This window comes from Hyla sarda, chromosome 11, assembly GCF_029499605.1.
Source record: "Hyla sarda isolate aHylSar1 chromosome 11, aHylSar1.hap1, whole genome shotgun sequence".
NCBI lineage: Eukaryota > Metazoa > Chordata > Amphibia > Anura > Hylidae > Hyla > Hyla sarda.
In genome coordinates, this window is record NC_079199.1 from 44,939,989 (window position 1) to 44,958,452 (window position 18,464).

At 43.7% G+C, this 18,464-nt stretch overlaps 1 protein-coding gene across 3 annotated transcripts in view; it reads right to left on the reverse strand.

Moving 5' to 3' along the window:
* Positions 1–942: 942 nt before the first annotated feature.
* The window catches only part of PPP2R5E (protein phosphatase 2 regulatory subunit B'epsilon), a 132,188-nt gene continuing 114,666 nt past the window's right edge, over positions 943–18,464 (reverse strand). For 2 of the 3 annotated variants that reach the window (XM_056545491.1, XM_056545490.1), the window contains exons 12-14: positions 16,247–16,374; positions 15,317–15,418; positions 943–2,748 (exon numbers count right to left, since the gene is read on the reverse strand). In XM_056545491.1, the coding sequence (XP_056401466.1) occupies positions 2,649–2,748; positions 15,317–15,418; positions 16,247–16,374 (330 nt within the window). In that variant the 3' untranslated portion in view covers positions 943–2,648. The remainder of the gene's footprint in view (positions 2,749–15,316; positions 15,419–16,246; positions 16,375–18,464) is intronic. The other variant, XM_056545492.1, reaches the window with a different exon arrangement.

An 18,464-nucleotide genomic window follows, 5' to 3' on the forward strand; every position in this document is an offset into this window, starting at 1 on the left:
ACCTCGTGAAATCACGGTCACGCCCCCTCAAAGCAAGTCTAAGGGAGGGTGTGTGACGACCCCTCCCATAGACTTGCATTGAGGGGATGTGGCAGTGACATCACAAGGGGCGTGGCCGACAACCACAGTGCGAAAACAGCATTCGGAACATTTAGTTCCGAACGCTGGCCAATGGAGTTACCCTTTAAAGGGATTGTACAGGATTAGGAAAACATGGCTGCTTTATTCCCAGAACGTAAGAGTACCAATCTACAGGTTTTGGGTGAAAACTGTACTGTATTTGGAAGATATCAGGCATGGTTTTCTTTTTATCCTGTACTTTGCCTTTAAGCCATCTAGTCTGGTGATAGCCAAGACATTGTGCTACCAACAGGCAAAGAACCGAACTGTACGCTAGATCAACCTTCTGCAATAGCTCAATCCAATATACCTTTATTGCCAGCCAAAATATTTGGATCTTAGATGATTCCTAGAGCAATGGGTGGTGAACACTTCTCACTTGAATTTAAACAAGTTGGTCACAATGCATCTTTGATATAAAAGCATTTTAACTTTATTAATACTCAGGACAATGGAATTTCCAGAATTTCGTTGTTTTTCAGTAGCATTTGAAGAACCACTTTCGATGGTAAACACAGTAGTTGAAATGAGCATCCAATTCAGAATGCAGGCTTATGTTGCAGGCAAAAATCCTTCCCGAGAAGGGCTGGCACTGTGATGTACAGATCTAATGTCCACAAGACACTGCAACATTATATATATATTTTTTTTATTATTTTTTTTTTTGTTTTTATTTTTTTTTTTGTGAGTGTTTTGCCTGGAGGTTACTTCCTCTTTTGCTGGAATACTTTATTACATATTTACTATAAAATAAGGCAATGACTTCCAAACAGCTCAATCAGCTTTGTCTCCGAACACAATCAGTACCACGCCAACAACATCTTGTCCCGTTTTCACTGTTTTAGTGTTTTTCATCTTTATTTCAAAATGGTCCAATAAAATTTGTAGGATAATAATGGCTAAAATATATATATTTATAATAGGATTCTAAAACAGCCCTGTGTTGTGTGTTGTAGTGGTGTGACAGATACAAACGAATACTGCTTGGGGTTTTACACTGTCGACAGTGTTTGATATACAGAGAATGCAAGCTCAATTTCAACATACGTTGCTAAAAGAACACCTGTCCTTCCTCTGTATTCTCTACTGCATTAGTATGCAAGTCACAACCTTCCAATTGTTAAGAAACTACAACTCCCAGCATTCAGCAACAGCTGGAAGGCCACGACTTGGACACAAATACCCTAATGCAGTATGTGTGAAACCTAAAAACTACAACATCTTTCCCCTGACATCCAAACATTGCAGTTTACCAACAACTGAAAGGTCACAGGTTGCAAACCCCTGTTGTAATGCATAACAAATTATCAAAATAGGCACCGGAGCCTTTACATATTTGTTTGCTTGTAAAAAGCTCTGGAGCTTATTTTAGGTTTTGGGTACCCATGAAATCAGTGGCACACAACTACAGCTCCAAGTACTTCACGAGCTGAAGTGCTGCAAGTTTCATACCACTGCTCTCATGCCTACCACAAATAAGCAATAAAGCCTTTACATATGTATTTATTTTTGTATGTAAAAATCTCTGGAGCTTATTCTGATTATCAGGCATTCACTAAAGCAGTGATGTGTAATCTGTGTAAACTTCACCTGTTATGTAACTACAATTCCAAGCACTTTACAATAGTTGTACGAAGTGCAGCAAGCTTCATATCACTGCTCTAATGCATACCCCAAATAAGCACAAGAGCTTCTGTGAATATAGATATATTATCTGTATAAAGCTCTGGTGCTTATTTTGATTCATGAGAATGCATTAGAGTAAGGTTAAGCAACTTTTGGCCCTTGTATACCATTGTGTACTGTTGGAAGGAAGAGGGCTGCAGGTACCCACTGCTCTAATGCATACCCAACAGTCACAAAAAGCAGCAGAGCTTTTTCTTTAAAAGAAACACAGAATTATATACACAAGACGCAAAACCATTACGGGGAACAGTTCTGCTAAGACATTCGGCTTTGGGGGAAACAAAGCCAAAAAATTATGTGCAAAGAAAAGAAAAATTTATACTAACGTTACACAGAGGAAAGATGGTATTCCGAGAAGGAGGACGTTCTGCAAACTCAGGATTTATGTTTTTCTTTTTTTTTTTTTTGCCTTTTTTGTTTTTAACTATATAAATAGATTTATACAGTTTTAGCAGAAAGAGAAGCTAAATTTAATAAGGGTGCCTGGATTCAAAACACTGCGATACTTTGCCCAATGATAAATATCAAGTGCCTGACAAAATGGGATTGGGGGGAGCTTTTTGACACAAATTTTCATCAAGATCCGAGAAGATGTAAAGAAACAATGACTATGTTTGCAAAGTTCTGAGAAGTTCATCTAGTGTCCAAACTTTGGATTAAAGTCCATAGAATTTTTTTTTTGTCGTTTTTTTTTCTCTTTACTTAGACAGTTATATACAGTGCTGTTGTAATAATGAAACGAATGTTATCTACTGTAAAGTTGCACAATACAGAAAACTGCTGCTCCATCTTCTACTACATACATGTGACTCCACAGGATAAAGATGAAATAGTTTCCTTTGTTAAGTCGGGATAATGCCGTCGCTCCTAAGACCTCTCTTCAATTCAAGGTCCTCTAATTTTTTCCATAGTTCTTCGCGTTCCTTTTCCTTCTTCTTCTCACTAGCCAACAGAATAATAAGACGGAATTATTTAAAGGGATACTAAACTTAGAAAGTATACAATAAAATACATCCCACAAAGTTAATGCTATTCTTCTCATACTGCAACAACATACAATATATGTATATCATTTTAAGTTTCCTAGGGAAACCACAATTCCGTCTGGCTGAAAGGCAACTGATTGAAGCAGGAACCCTTTACCATAGCTCTTCTTGCAATAGGAGACAATGAATATTAAGTCACACCCCTGAGGAGACTGAAATGACAATGTGGGGAGTTTATCCTCCCCTGTAAAAAAAAATGCAAACTTTTTGGTGATAGCACCCACTTCGCGGTAAAAAAATTAAAATAAAATTGGCGACTATTTGCCAATCTTCGATCGCCAATAGGTAGGGATTAGAACAGAGTAGAAGTGGTTTCACATGAAGGCGGCTCGGTCGCTCCTGCATGCTGAATTTTGCTGGCAGGCAAAAATTGTGGTGAAAATCTACATCAACTCCAATCCTGCACTGGCAGGGTTAAAATTTGATCAGCGTATGAAAAGCTCGTATTGGTAAATTCCCCTTGAAATATTATGTTTCTTTTGGAATAGTAGAGGAGATGCACGTGTTATATTAGTGTAACAGGCATTTTCATTTTAACTGAAGAAATGGAGGAAGTCCAACATACGGAAACTCAGCTTGATTTCAGATAAAAGCAGGTGATACACACCAGGAAAAACATCATATGGACATCTGTACGCGTTTTGGGTGGGTAAACCACCCTTTATCACAGACTGTTCCTGACCCTGAATGGCTTCCTTATAAAGGACAAATCCACAGGGTGGAAACTCCCTGTCCAAGACTACACAGGTGGTGATTAAAATAGCAATCAAAAACTCATACGGAAAACTCATCAGTTATATAAAAAACACATTGTAGTACCCAAAAAGTAGCTAGTTCTGTATTGCTAGCACAGTAAAAGCGTTAGTTATTAAAATAAACTTTTAATAGGTTAACCAGATATGTCAAATGTTTAGCTTGCGCCAGGTCTCGGTCCTGACACCTGCTGCTGTGATAGCCAGCTGAAGCGTGCAGCAGAGAGCGCTTCACTCCCAGGCGCTTGGTCAAGTCTCACTTACTCCAACACTAATGTATTGGTAAGCACTGCAGTATGTCCATGGTAACACCATTGTGCAGGGATTATAGAAAAGTTTCAACTTAGGGGCTAGATATACACTGCTCAAAAAAATATAAAGGGAACACTTAAACAACACAATGGGGGACATGTATCAAAGAATTTACACAGTTTTTGTGTGTAAATTCCTGCGCAAAATTTAGCGAAAGCTGTTTTTTGCGTCTTTTTTTTGTGTACATTCTGATAGAGCATTTCCTCCTGATGTCGCAATACAGGGTACCTTGGAGTGACCTCTATTGTAGGCACGGATTTATTAACTGCGTACTTTTCCTTTACACCTCAACATTTTCCGCAAGTACCTTTTTTTGAACGCAAATATAAGCCGTCTTGGACTGCACTTAGCGAGATGCTCTAAATCATCCATGTTATTTTTCAGAGTGGATTGCGGAGATTACTCTGCTTCTGCCTCTAGTCAGATTATCTCTGTGATACTTAAAATCTTTCCATGTACCTTTTAATAACAATGTAATGATTATGGACACTTGTGATCACCGGGCTGCGGGACTTTATAGGACTACTACTCCCATCATGGACAGACTCTGCCCATGATGGGAGTTGTAGTCCAGGGGCAGATCGCAGCAGGTCATTCTGCAGAGACCCGCTGCGATCTGCATTTATTAACTTAAAAAGCCGGCGGCACATGCGGCTCCACTGCGCTGCCCGCAGCTCCTGTATACACTGTCATAATTCATAATCCCCGCCGCCGGGATACAGGAGCTCTGATTGGTCAATAGCTATTCTCCAATCAGAGCTCCCCTCTCCCAGCGGGGATTGTGAATGATAAGAACTGTATATAGGAGCTGGCTGGCAGTGCATTGTAGCCGCATGTACAGCTGGCTTGTATAGTTAATAAATGCGGATCGCAGCAGGTCTCTGGAGAATGATCTGCTGCGATCTACCCCTCTGCCTTGGACTACTACTCCTATCATGAGTCTGTCCCATGATGGGAGTAGTTGTAGTACCGCAGTGCTGCTGAGGGATGGCACTAGCACATCCCCCGGCTGCTGGACTTTATAGGATTACTACTCCCATTATGGACAGACTCTGCCCATGATGGGAGTTTTAGTCCAGGGGCTGAGGTGCAGATCGCACCGGGTCATTCTGCAGAAACCCGCTGCGATCCGCATGTAAGTTAGGAAGCCGGGTGGTACATGCGTCTACATCACGCTGCCCGCGGCTTCTATATACACTGACATAATTCATAATCCCCGCCGGTAGAGGGGAGCTCTGATTGGTCAACAGCTGTTCTCCAATCAGAGCTCCCGTGTTCCAGCGGCGGCGATTATGACAGTGTATATAGAAGCCGCAATGTAGACGCATGTAACGCTTAATAACTGCGGATCGCAGCAGATCATTCTCTGAAGATCCGCTGCGATCCACATTTCTTAACTATACAAAGCGGCAGTACATGCGTCTACATTGCGGCTTCTATATACAGCTGTCATAATTCATAATCGCCGCCACTGGAACACGGGAGCTCTGATTGGTCAATAGCAGTTCTCTAATCAGAGTTCCAGTCTCCCGGCAGGGATTATGAATTATGACAGCTGTATATAGAAGCCGCAATGTATACGCATGTACCGCTGCTTTGTATAGTTAATAAATGCGAGAATGAGAATGATCTGCTGCGATCTACATTTAAGTTAACATGCCGGGCGGTACATGTGTCTACATCGCGCTGGCCATGGCTTCTATATACACTGTCATAATCGCCGCTGGGAGACAGGAGCTCTGATTGGAGAATACCTATTGACCAACCAGAGCTCCCCTCTCCCAGCGGGGATTATGAATTATTACAGTGTATATAGAAGCCGCAGGCAGCGCAGTGTGGTCGCATGTACCGCCCGGCTTCCAAACTTAAATGCGGATCGCAGCGGGTCTCTGCAGAATGACCCGATGCGATCTGCACCTCAGCCCCTGGACTACAACTCCCATCATGGACAGAGTCTGTCAATGATGGGAGTAATAGTCCTAAAAGTCCCACAGCCGGGGGGATGTGCAAGTGCCATCCCTCAGCAGTGCTGCTGCACTACAACTACTCCCATCATGGGACAGACTCTGTCCCATGATAGGAGTAGTAGTCCAAGGGCAGAGGGACAGATCTCTGTTCACATTATGCGTTTTGCATAATGGGAACAGAGCAGTGTGTTCTCAAACAAGGAGACTCCAGCTGTTGCTTAACTACTGCCCCCCATGATGGAAGTTGTAGTTTAGCAACAACTGGAGGCCCCCTGTTTAGGAACGCGCTGTATTATGTGCGCTCTTCCCAGGGGAGAGCGCAAAAAATTTACTAAACCATATTTCTTGTTTTTCTTTTCTTCTCATTTAAGATACGTGAATGCGGAGGACTACGTCAGATTCGGTGGACTGCGACGATGACCAGCATTTTTTTTATTTCAATAAAATGGTTAACGAGGGCTGTGGGGGAGTGATTTTTTTTAAATAAAATTTTTTTTATTAATGTGTCGTGTTTTTATAATTTAATTTTCAGGCTTAGTAGTGGAAGCCATCTTATAGATGGAATCCATTACTAAGCCAGGGCTTAGTGTTAGCCCCAAAATCAGCTAGCGCTAACCCCCAATTATTACCCCGGTACCCACCGCCACAGGGGTGCCAGGAAGAGCCGGTACCAACAAGCCCGGAGCGTCAAAAATGGCGCTCCCGGGCCTAGGCGGTAACAGGCTGGCGTTATTTAGGCTGTGGAGGGCCGGTAACAATGGTCCTTAACCACCCTGGTAAGTCAGGCTGTTGCTGCTTGGTTGGTATCTGGCTGATACTGAACATAGGGGGAACCCTATGCGTTTTTTTTTTTTTTATAAATAAATAAAGTGTGTGGTTGCCTCATTTTTTCAGTATCAGCCAGATACCAACCAAGCAGCAACAGCCTGATGTTACCAGAGTGGGCGAGGACCATTGTTACTGGCCCTCCCCTGCCTAAATAACGCCAGCCTGTTACCACCTAGGCCCAGGAGCGCCATTTTTGACGCTCCGGGCCTGTTGGTACCGGCTCTTCCCGGCACCCCTGTAGCGGTGGGTACCGGGGTAATAATTGGAGGTTAGTACTAGCTGTTTTTGGTGCTAACGCTAAGCCCTGGTATAGTAATGGATTCCGTCTATAAGACAGCTTCCACTACTAAGCCTGAAAATTAAATTATAAAAAAACAAACACACTGAAAAAAAAATGTATTTAAAAAAGAAAAACACTCCCCAACAGCCCACGTTAACCCTTTTATTGACATTTAAAAAAAACGCTGTTCATCATCGCAATCCACCAAATCTGACATGGAAAAAGCTGTGACAGTTTTTCTGGCGTTTTTTGCTGATCGACAAAAAACCTCAATGGAATCCTGGCCTCGAAGCAATAGAACAAAATCCCTACGTCCACTTTTCCTGTGAGGTAGAGAAGGAGTGTACGGTAGAGCGAAGGGGGGGGGGGGGGTCGATTCTATATTTGCACAAGATTTATCAAAGGACATGCACAGCCTTAATAAATTCTGAGCAAGAGTGTAAATTAGACAGCAGTGTAAAAGGGTAGAACTGTGTCTACAATAGACAGATAATGATACATGTCCCCCAATGTAACTCCAATCCAAGTGATTGACAATCAATTTCACATGCTGTTGTGCAAATGGAACAGACAACAGGTGGAAATGATAGGCAATTAGCAAGACACCCCCAATAAAGGAGTGGTTCTTCAAGTGGTGACCACAGACCACTTCTCAGTTCCTATGCTTCCTGGCTGATTTTTTGTTCACTTTTGAATGCTGGCGGTGCTTTCACTCTAGTGGTAGCATGAGACGGAGTCTACAACCCACACAAGTGGCTAAGGTAGTGCAGCTCATCCAGGATGGCATGTCAATGCGAGCTGTGGCAAGAAGGTTTACTGTGTCTGTCAGCGTAGTGTCCAGAGCATGGAGGCGCAGGACCACTACCTCCACCTTTGTGCAAGGAGGAGCACTGCCAGAGCCCTGCAAAATTACCTCCAGCAGGCCACAAATGTGCATGTGTCCACTCAAACGGTCAGAAACAGACTCCATGAAGGCGGTATGAGTGCCCGACGTCCACAGGTGGGGGTTGTGTTTACAGCCCAACACCGTGCAGGACATTTGGCATTTGCCAGAAAACACCAAGATTGGAAAATTCGCCACTGGCGCCCTGTGCGCTTCACAGATGAAAGCAGGCTCACACATAGCATGTGACAGAAGTGACGTAGTCTGGAGAAGCCTAGGAGAACGTTCTGCTGCCTGCAACATCCTCCAGCATGACCGGTTTGGCGGTGGGTCAGTAATGGTGTGGGGTGGCATATCTTTGGGAGGCCGCACAGCCCTCCATGTGCTTGCCAGAGGTAGCCTGGCTGCCATTAAGTACCGATATGAGATCCTAAGACCCCTTGTGAGACCATATGCTGGTGCGTTGGCCCAGCGTTCCTCCTAATGCAAGACAATGCTAGTCCTCATGTGGCTGGAGTGTGTCAGCAGTTCCTGCAAGAGGAAGGCACTGATGCTATGGAGTGGCCCGCCCATTCCCCAGACCTGAATCCGATTGAGCACATCTGGGACATCATGTCTCGCTCCATCCACCAACGCCACAGACTGTCCAGGAGTTGGCAAATGCTTTAGTCGAGGTCTGGGAGGACATCCCTCTGACCCTTCGCCACCTCATCAGGAGCATGACCAGGCGTTGTAGGGAGGTCATACGGGCACGTGGAGGCCACACACACTACTGAGCCTCATTTTGTTTTAAGGACATTACATCAAAATTGGATCAGCCTGTAGTGTGGTTTTCACTTTGATTTTGAGTGTGACATCATATCCAGACCTCCATGGATTGATAATTTTTGAGTGATTTTGTTGTCAGCACATTCAACTATGTAAAGACGAAAGTATTTCATACGATAAGTACATTCAGATCTAGGACGTGTTATCTTAGGCTGCTTTCACACTATAAAAATTCATCCGTTACAAACGTCCGTTAGAAAAGCCCTGTTAAACGGCCCATTAAAGTCTATGGGATTTTTTGATTATCTGTTATGACCCGTTATAGTCCGTCATGAATAATGGCCATTAGTTGTGACAGAAGAAATAACGGCACATGCACTAATTTTTCTTCCGTCACAAGAAACGGGTAAATCAATGTTAAAAATAACGGACGTTAAAGTCTATGGCTGACGGATGAGCCTTTATGTCATCCGTTTGCACACAGTTTATTATATCCGTTATTACTTCTGAGCATGCTCAGAATAGGTGACATCAGCAGACTCCTGCAGTGCTGAGGGACTACTACTACTCCCATCATGGAAACAAGTCCTGTAGTAATTCCCTAGCTGTGGGAGTCTGCAGACAGCTGGGGAGGCTACATTAGTGTTTGTACTACTACCCCCATCATGGAACAGAGTCTGTTCCATGAAGGGGTTGTAGTACAGGGGCTGAGGGATTGATCACACAGGGTTTCACTTCTGAGACCCGATGCGATCCGAAGTTATTAACCAGGGGAGCGGGCGGCATGCTCTGCAACCCTGCGATGTATCAGTGTGTTTTAACTTTCATTTTTTAATCCCCCGCGGGGAGCCCTGAATGGCCCGAGGAGCCAATCAGGGCTATCAGCTGGAGGTTTACAAATGAACTTTGGGAGTAGCAGGGGCCAAAGAGCACTGTGGGGGGGAAAGATATATAGCGCTGCAGGGGGGGGGGGGGGGTGCAGACAGCCTATATATCTAGCCCCCCCCAGCAGCCAGAGCTGGCACTATGCGCTGCTAATAGAAATACTTTTCATTCATATGGCAGCAGGGGTATATGTATATAGAGGAGCTGGGGGGGGGCAGACATATAGCGTTATCTGCCCCCCACAGCACTTCTATATACATATGCCACTGCAGCGCTATGTATGTAAAGTATTTCTATCAGCAGCATCGGGCGGCCGATGCTGCTGCTAGAATGCTTTTCACATATAGTGCTGCAGTGGCATAGGTATATAGAAGTGCTGCGCTGCAAGGGCACATATACATGCGCTGCGGGGTATATATTTAATGCGCTGGTGGGGGGTATATATTTAATGCACAGGCGGGGGAGGGTATATATTTAATGCACAGGCGGGGGTCATATCTAATGTGCTGTTGGGGGCTAGATATATAGGCTGTGTGTCTGCCCCCCCCCTGCAGTGCTTTATATCTTGCCCCCCACAGTGCTTTTAATATAGATATGGCCCCTGCTACTCACATTGTTCATTTTTAAATCTCCCACTGAGAGCCCTGACTGGCTCCTCGGTACCGGCCATTCAGGGCTCCCCGCGGTGGATTCAAAAATGAAAGTTAAAACACACCATACATCGCAGGGTTGCGGAGCTTGCCACCCGCTCCCCTGCTTAATAACTTCTGATTGCATCGGGTCTCAGAAGTAAAACCTGGTGCGAACAATCCCTCAGCCCCTGTACTACAACCCCCATCATGGAACAGACTCTGTTCCATGATGGGGGTAGTAGTACAAACAATAATGTAGCCTCCCCAGCCACCGGCAGACTCCCGCAGCCAGGGAATTACTACTCCCATCATGGAAATAAGTCTGTTCCATGATGGGAGTAGTAGTAGTCCAGGCTGTGGGAGTCTGTAGGCAGAGGTGTTCGGCCATACATGAGGGATAATGGGTCTTAATGGATGAATATTTATTCAGCCGTTAGCACCTGTTATTTCATTCGTTATTAAACGTCCGTTTTTACACAGAAAACGGACGTTTAATAACGGATGAATGCTCATAGTGTGAAAGCAGCCTTAGTGTTCCCTTTATTTTTTTTTGAGAAGTGTATTTACCACATACAGGGAATAAATGTGGATCTTTGCACTTACAAAAAAAAAAAAACAAAAAAAAAAAAACTTGCAAACCTGGCCCAATATTTTCTAGAAACAGAGTAATCTGCCACAGGGTATAAATGTTCACTACCTGCAATCACTAAGCTGCAACAGAATGTTCTGCGCTAACAGCCATATACAAACATGACTTGTCCTTTCTTAACCTGAATAACTATATTAGGCTCTTTCACGCCACATTTTTGCATCCTGTAAAAAAAGTGCAGTTTTTTTTGTTTTTGGTCAAATTTACTGTTACGGTAGATTCCATTATTTGGCCATAAAAGATTCAGAGGGTTCCTGCTATACCAAAGTAGCTAATGGGATCTTTAGAAACGTGATGTGTATGTGGAGCCCATGGGGGGGATTCTCTAATCATTTTTCTCCCAATATTAAACTGCACACGGCAGTGTTTCCCAACCAGGGTGCCTCCAGCTGTTGAAAAACTACAACTCCAAGCATGCTCGGACGGCCTTTGGCTGTCCGTGCATGCTGGAAGTTGTAGTTTTGCAACAAGTGGAGTCCTGGTCGAGAATCACTGACCAACACATACGGTCATTCAAGATCTTTTCCCCCAAGGATTTTATCACATATCTTTTCTCGAAATCTTTCAAAATCAGTCTATGATAGATTTAAATAGAAAAAACATTTGTTGATGTTCATTGATCATAAGAGCAGAGAGTAATTATAAAACCGGGGATGGGGGAGGCAATAGGGCAGCGGTGGTGGTGTCGGCGGTGGTCGGGGGGTGGGGCATTATCGGCAAGGTAATTGCCGATCCCGATAATGTCCAAAATCTTGAATATCGGCCAAACCGATAATCGGTCGATCCCTAACAAATACATTATCAATCCATTCAAAAACTTGCCTCCGAGACCACCGGCTCTGGGGATCAGTGGGTTTCTCAGCGGTCACACCCCAATCACCTATCCTATAGTTTAACTGGTAAAACCATTTTTAAATGGGCATTGCTAGATAGAAAAATGTCTTACATGTTGGCAAAACAATATTTTTTCTAATATACTATATTTTTTTTAAAAAAAACACCTTTTATTAAAGAAAACTGCCTTTTAAAGTCCCACCACTAGGGGTCCCCATACCTCCTGGGACACTGATGAGTCCCACAGCAGCAAGAGGGTGTCCAAGGGTCATGGACACGAGATGGATGATAGACAAGGCTGCAGGAGGAACACAGCCTGCAGCAACACTGCTGTAACACAGAGCTTTACCAAACATGTCCCTCCAGCTGTTGTAAAACTACAATTCCAAACATGACTGGACAGTGAAAGGATGTCTGGGCATGCTGGGAGTTGTAGTTTTGCAAAAGCTGTAGGCACCCCGCAAAACTGCTGTTAAAAAGAGTTAACCAAACACTGTACCTCCAACTATTCAGAAACTACAAGTCCCAGCATAACAGTACTGTCTAAGGATGACGCACACAAATGACATAGGAAGATGTAAGTTATACACACACACACACCATATTGTCTTTGGTGGTAGAGTACAGGTAATCTCAATTATCACTGTGTGTGCGTGTGACAGCATGAAACCAGAGAGGAAAGGGTTACAGACCAGAGCTGCCAGGCTCCTGAGAGCAGTGAGTCAGCAGAGTGAGTGAAAAAGCTGAGCCAGCACAGTGCAGGCCAGAGGACGACTGCCCCCTCCATAAGAAAGAATTAAATGGACAGTAAGCAGCTTTAATGTGCTATTTTTTAGTGAAATATGAGGGATAGACACATAAAAATTACATGTACATGAGCAAGATGAGGTAAAGAGTACCTTATAGTAAATTATAGCAGGGGGAAGCACTCAGCAGCCTGATCTAATAATGCAACTAACCAATCAGTTGAATCGTGTGGCTCTGCAGGTAGGTTTAGCAAACTTACACGCACTTCACCCAACTAAAACTCACAAATTTTGGACATGTCTGGACAACATGTTAAATTTTACTAAAAGGACAGTAATGAGTAAAGCAACGACCTAGTCCTTGCCTAGTCACCACACCTGAAAAAGAGCAATGATGGGTCACAAACCCACCTTCTTATTTTCGACACAAATAAAACTGTCTGGGTGCCTGACAGCCCCTTTAAATTTTATTTCTATTCATCCCTTGGTAACACGACAAACCATCAACCACTATTACCATCGACCTGCACTCCATATAAGACTCAACAGGATTATGTCACATGTAATTTACTTTATGTCTCCTATTTTCCAGGAATGCAGTACTGCGGTGTTCAGAAATGTTCCCTGCTCCTGACAGTAGGTTATTGTTCTGCTACTTGTGACACTATCTCCTCATATACCCGCATGTAAAACAGTTAACTGTCTAATATTGGTTTGGCAGCGCACAGCTCCTGTCTGATCACATTAACCCATGCTTTGTTTCTCAGCATGTTTCATATCACGTACGCAGCAATTCTGGTATTACTGCCATTAAAGCGAGATATTCCCATCTAATCAAGTAATAGTATAACAAGAGCATATGATTGGTGTCAATCCATCCTAAGGGACCCCCTAATTGATGAGCACAATGGGGATGACCACCACCCTGGTGTAGCACCGTTTTTCATTTGCACAGTAGTAGGTGGCTTACCCACTGTGCAGGAACTGCAGCAGAGCGAATGAGGGCCGAAAGCAGCCGTTGGCTGTCCGGGCATGCTGGGAGTTGTAGTTTTGCAACATCTGGAGGTCCGCAGATTGAAGACCACTGCATAGGATTTAATACTCACGTGTCCCCGCCGCTCCGGACTCATCACCGCTGCCCTGGATGTCGCTCCATCGCTCTCGCCGTGTCCCCGTCGCTCCGGAACGTCTCTGCTGCCGGCCGGGTATCCTCGCTCTCCGTCGCCATCATCACGTCGTTACGCACGCCGACGCACGTACGCGACGACGCGATGACGAGGAAGGAGAGCGCCGGCCATACAGGGGATCCCTGAACGGAGAAGACACCGAGGAGGCAGGTAAGGTCCCTCCCGGTGTCCTGTAAGCACTAACCCGGCTATTCAGTCGGGCTGTTCGGGACCGCCGCGGTGGTCCCGAACAGCCCGACTGAACAGCCGGGTTAGTGTCACTTTCCCTTTAGACGTGGCAGTCAGCTTTGATCGCCGCGTCTGAAGGGTTAATACAGGGCATCACCGCGATTGGTGATGTCCTGTATTAGCCGCGGGTCACGGCCGTTGATGGCCGCAGGGACCGCCGCGATAGGTGTGTATTCGCCGTATAAGACGCACAGACTTTTTCCCCCCAGTTTTGGGGAAGAAAAAGTGCGTCTTATACAGCGAAAAATACGGTACTTGTAAATATACCCATTGTCTAATACAGTGTTTTCCAAAGTGTGTCTCCAGCTGTTGAAAAACTAAAATTTCCAGTATGCCGGGACAGCCAAAGTCTAGGCGAATAAATTACTATAGATATTAGGGACCAATCAGAACACTGCAGGAGCCAGCTGGATTATTATTGTAGCCAAGCAGTAAAAATGCCCATAGACCACATTACAAAGCAACTCAAAAAGTTATGCGCCAGTGGAAAATTTCTATGTGCAATGGCTCCTGACAGTTGTGCAACCCTGTGTTTATTGTAAGGTCTATTATTTACAGACAATGCAATTGCCTAATATGCAATTCATGTACCTCAGGACAGACTAAAACAAAACTGCAAGATAATTGCCAAGAGTGCTGGAAGCAAAACTTGCCCTGATCTGGTGAGCACAATAGTGACAACATTTTAATAAGTCAACCTTTTATTAGCCATTTGTGCACTTTAATTCCCAAAAGTAGTTTTGCTGTTCTTGATGAAATTCAAGAATAGTTAATATTGAATGTAAAGTAGGAAATTCTAACAAAAAACATTGAAAGAGGTTATTCAGTGTCTGGTGGGGAAAGAAAAAAAAAAATTTAAAAAATAAACGCTTTACTAACCTAGCCCCAATCCCCTGCAGCTCCAATTTGGCTCCATTTGGTTCCCCAATCTTCTGTCTTCTTCCTGCTTTTGTTAAAAGCATTTGAAGCAGGACCTGCCTGCTCACCCAATGATTGGCAGAGATGGGACAAGTAATAGCCTGAGCTGGCAGGTCCTGCTCAGAACTTGTCCCAGAAGTAGGAAGACGACAGAAGACTTTAGGACCAGACTGAGGTGAACTGGTGCTGCAGGGGACTGGGGCTAGTTAAGTATTGTTCTAGGTTTGCTTTTTTTTCTTTTTTTCCCTGCCACCAGCACAAGATAAATTTTTAGCAAAATGCCAGATAACCCCTTTAAGGCTCTGTTCACATTAGTGTGTTCCATTTAGTTGTGGTTTCTGGTGTTTTAGCGTTATTTTTCAGTGCTATTCATGTCATCAATAACACATGAATGCTAAACAGATTGTGTCATCGGGATTCGTGAACATTTTCATAATGTATCTGTCATACCCACCATGGCTCTGGTTAGAACAATAACCAAGACACCAAAGTCAACAGAGCCCAATACAGAGAGAATTAATATCAAGTCAATGCAGCACAGAAAACCACCAGAAGCTTTGCGTGCTACAGACAAGAAGAAGCTATAAAGAGTTACCGCTGGCGATCTGACTTGTAAGTGGCTGTCAGTTCATCAAACAAGGTGCTGTTCATCTCCATAAAGGCTTTTAAGACGTTGTAGACGAGAGCGACGATCGCCCTGGTGGGATAAGAAGTTGTAGATAGTGAGGGAATAGGTGAGATAAAACACAGAATATTAGGTAGCTTCAGTCTTAGGCTGGCCATAGGCAGAAGGACTCAAAAACCAATCAAAATGTCAGATGCAGTAGTGGAACCACACGTGCACCACTTCTCTAATGATTGAATAACAGTCTTCCAGCCACAGATGCAGCATGAATATAAAAAAATAAAAAAAAGTTAGCCATATGGCTACCCCCTTACCCAAGATCGACAAGATAGGGGATAACTACCTGGTCCAAGCACTGGGCCCCCTACTAATAACGAGAATAGAGGACCACTGAACACGGCCAAGTACAGCCCTTGGTAACGTTTAAAAGTCTTCTAGATGGTGAATAGAGCAGTGACAGACTATATGTGCTGTCACTCCCTCGCTTGGGAGACACTGAACCTCTGTTCTTGAGGTCAATGTAGGGGTGTGGGAGGGGGTCCCAACATCTGACCACCATGATCACATATTCGTCTCCTATTCTGTGGAGATAACTAGCTGATAACCGTATCAGCACAATCCTTTTAGGCAGAATCTAAAGCATCATAGTGTGATTTTACAGGGACTTGTAGTTGACATTAGGATGGTTCCAGTGACGCCCCAGACTTAGGCCTGTTTCACACAAGTATAATACCAACGCACTTTGCATCCATATTCTACCCACAAGTCCTGGCCCAACTATGAGTTTAATGACCAGAACTGAGTCTGTATTATGCTCATGTGAAACAGCCCTTAGTGCAGTCCAACTTCCCACCAGTACAAAAACAAAATGTGGTTAACAAAAAGTCATTTTCCACTTACGGATTCCAGTGTTCTTTAGAAATCCTGTAGAGGCTTGCAAACATTATGGGAAGGATCACATTTGAATTCTCCTCTATTAAACTCATAATATATTCATTGTTCCAATAGTATAAAGCTCGCTCTGCCACCTTGAAACAATAAAAAGAAAATTGAGGTTAAAGCACTCAATAAAAGTGTTGTGTGCAATAGTTATTTTATGCGCCAATAATAACATCCAATATATATGCTGTCCAGGACCAGCAATGCTTCAATACATAAAGCCTGTACCCTAAAGAGTCTCTGCAGAATTAAAAATGTCAATGCTGCAACCAGAAACAGACAGCAGGACATGAAATACCCTTATACGTCTTGTTTGCAATTTTTCTTTTTCCTTATTAAATACCTATAATTTGTAGATCTGGTAGCTTTCTCGTGTGCTGGTCTGATGCAGTTTATGGCAATGTTATTAGTAAAAGGAGAGGAATTATATAGGAAAGATTCTATGTCTTCACTTTTATTGAATCCTACTCCTATTGAATCCACTCCAAGTGCATTTACAAGTTGTAGCATAGCTGCTCCCTCTAGTGGTTCGACAAGATGTTAACTTGCATCATTAAAATAAGGCTGAATACCTGTATAAAGTAAGGCTATGTCCACATGGTGGAATGTCCACACACAACATCGTATGGCGCTAGGACTGCATGGAAATGCACAGTTTCATAGATGGCAATGCGTTTCCATATAGACTTCACAGAAAGAATACACAGGTCAACTCTTTATGCAGACTCTGGAATGGGGAAATCAATGGGATTCTGCTGCAGCAGAATGTCCGTGCAGAATTCCATTGTGTGAACATAGCCGACATCACCTTTTGTTTAGCATCAATGAAATCTGGTAGTCTACACGTTGCATTTTTGTGTACTGGTGAAATAAATGTATTCACCGGACCTTTGTGCTGTGTCCACACTCCATGGATTTAGTTTACTGTTGCAGCCCTGACAAGCTGACACAACATATGAAGAAGTGCTGACTCTCCATTTTAGATTTCATTGAATCATTAGACTGTTGCAGAAAAGTTAATACAATACAAGTTTACACTTTATAATAGAGAAAAGTCAGGAAGAAAGTCCAAAATCTGCACCAAGAAATATTTTTGGATCAGAGGGTAATTCCAATTTTTTCTCTTCTTGGTTGTTCACATTACATAGTAGTTCAGAACTAAATCAAATGCTGAATTAATAGACCTTGTGCATTGTATGGTGTTGCTAAGCTCTGCAGACACTACTGAATACCTTTCATGGTGCTGGTGGTTGCAGAACATATAAAACCCCTTTTATCTCTCAAGTGTCAAGGAGATGGAGCTGAGCGGCTCAAGTGCCACAGCCTGACACGCCTCTTCGTTCACTCTCACCTCCCAGCCCATCCTTGACTGACATACAGAGCCTTGTACAGCAATCCAGGAGGGGCTGGGAGGCCGGCATGTCTCCTCACTATCCTTCACCTGTACAAATCCCTCTAGGCCAGTCCAGTAGGGGCTAGGAGGTGAAGGAGAGTGAGAAGGCATATCAGGCTATGGCAGTTGAGCAGCCAAGCTCCACCTCCATGACACTTGGCTGAGAAATAAAAAGGTGATTTTATAAGTTTGTCGACCATTATCAGCTCCTGGAAAGGTACAGCTGGCATTTATAAGCTTGCATTTATACCCTAACAACTATCCAATGGTTTCTGCAGCTACTATCAGCAAACACAACTGATAGATTCCCTTTAAAGGGTCAGTTCAGACATTCTTATTTTTGCTGCAGATATGCTGCAGCACATTTTGCTGCCCATTGTCTTCAATGGGTAGCAAAATCTGCCGCAGAAAATACACACGTGTGAACCAACCCTAAGGGTGTATTCACATGTACAGTATCCTTTGCATATTTGATGCTCTGGATTAAAAACTGCAGATTTCAATCTAGACTGAACACAGTATCAAATCGGCACCTTCAAATCCTGTGCATTAACTATGTGCAGGATACTGTAAGTGCGATTAGACCCTAAATGTCTATTTTCCACAGTGGCTACAGCAGCAGTGCAGACTACCCTGACCTCGCCAAAGCTGATGTATGTTCTCTACAGATCATACAGACTTTACATTGCACAGTGCACTCACAGGCCGATTAGCAATCCTCCGCCCCCTCCTCCAGCACCCGCTCTTTGACAGTGATAATTATAATCTGTCACCCAGTTTGAGGAA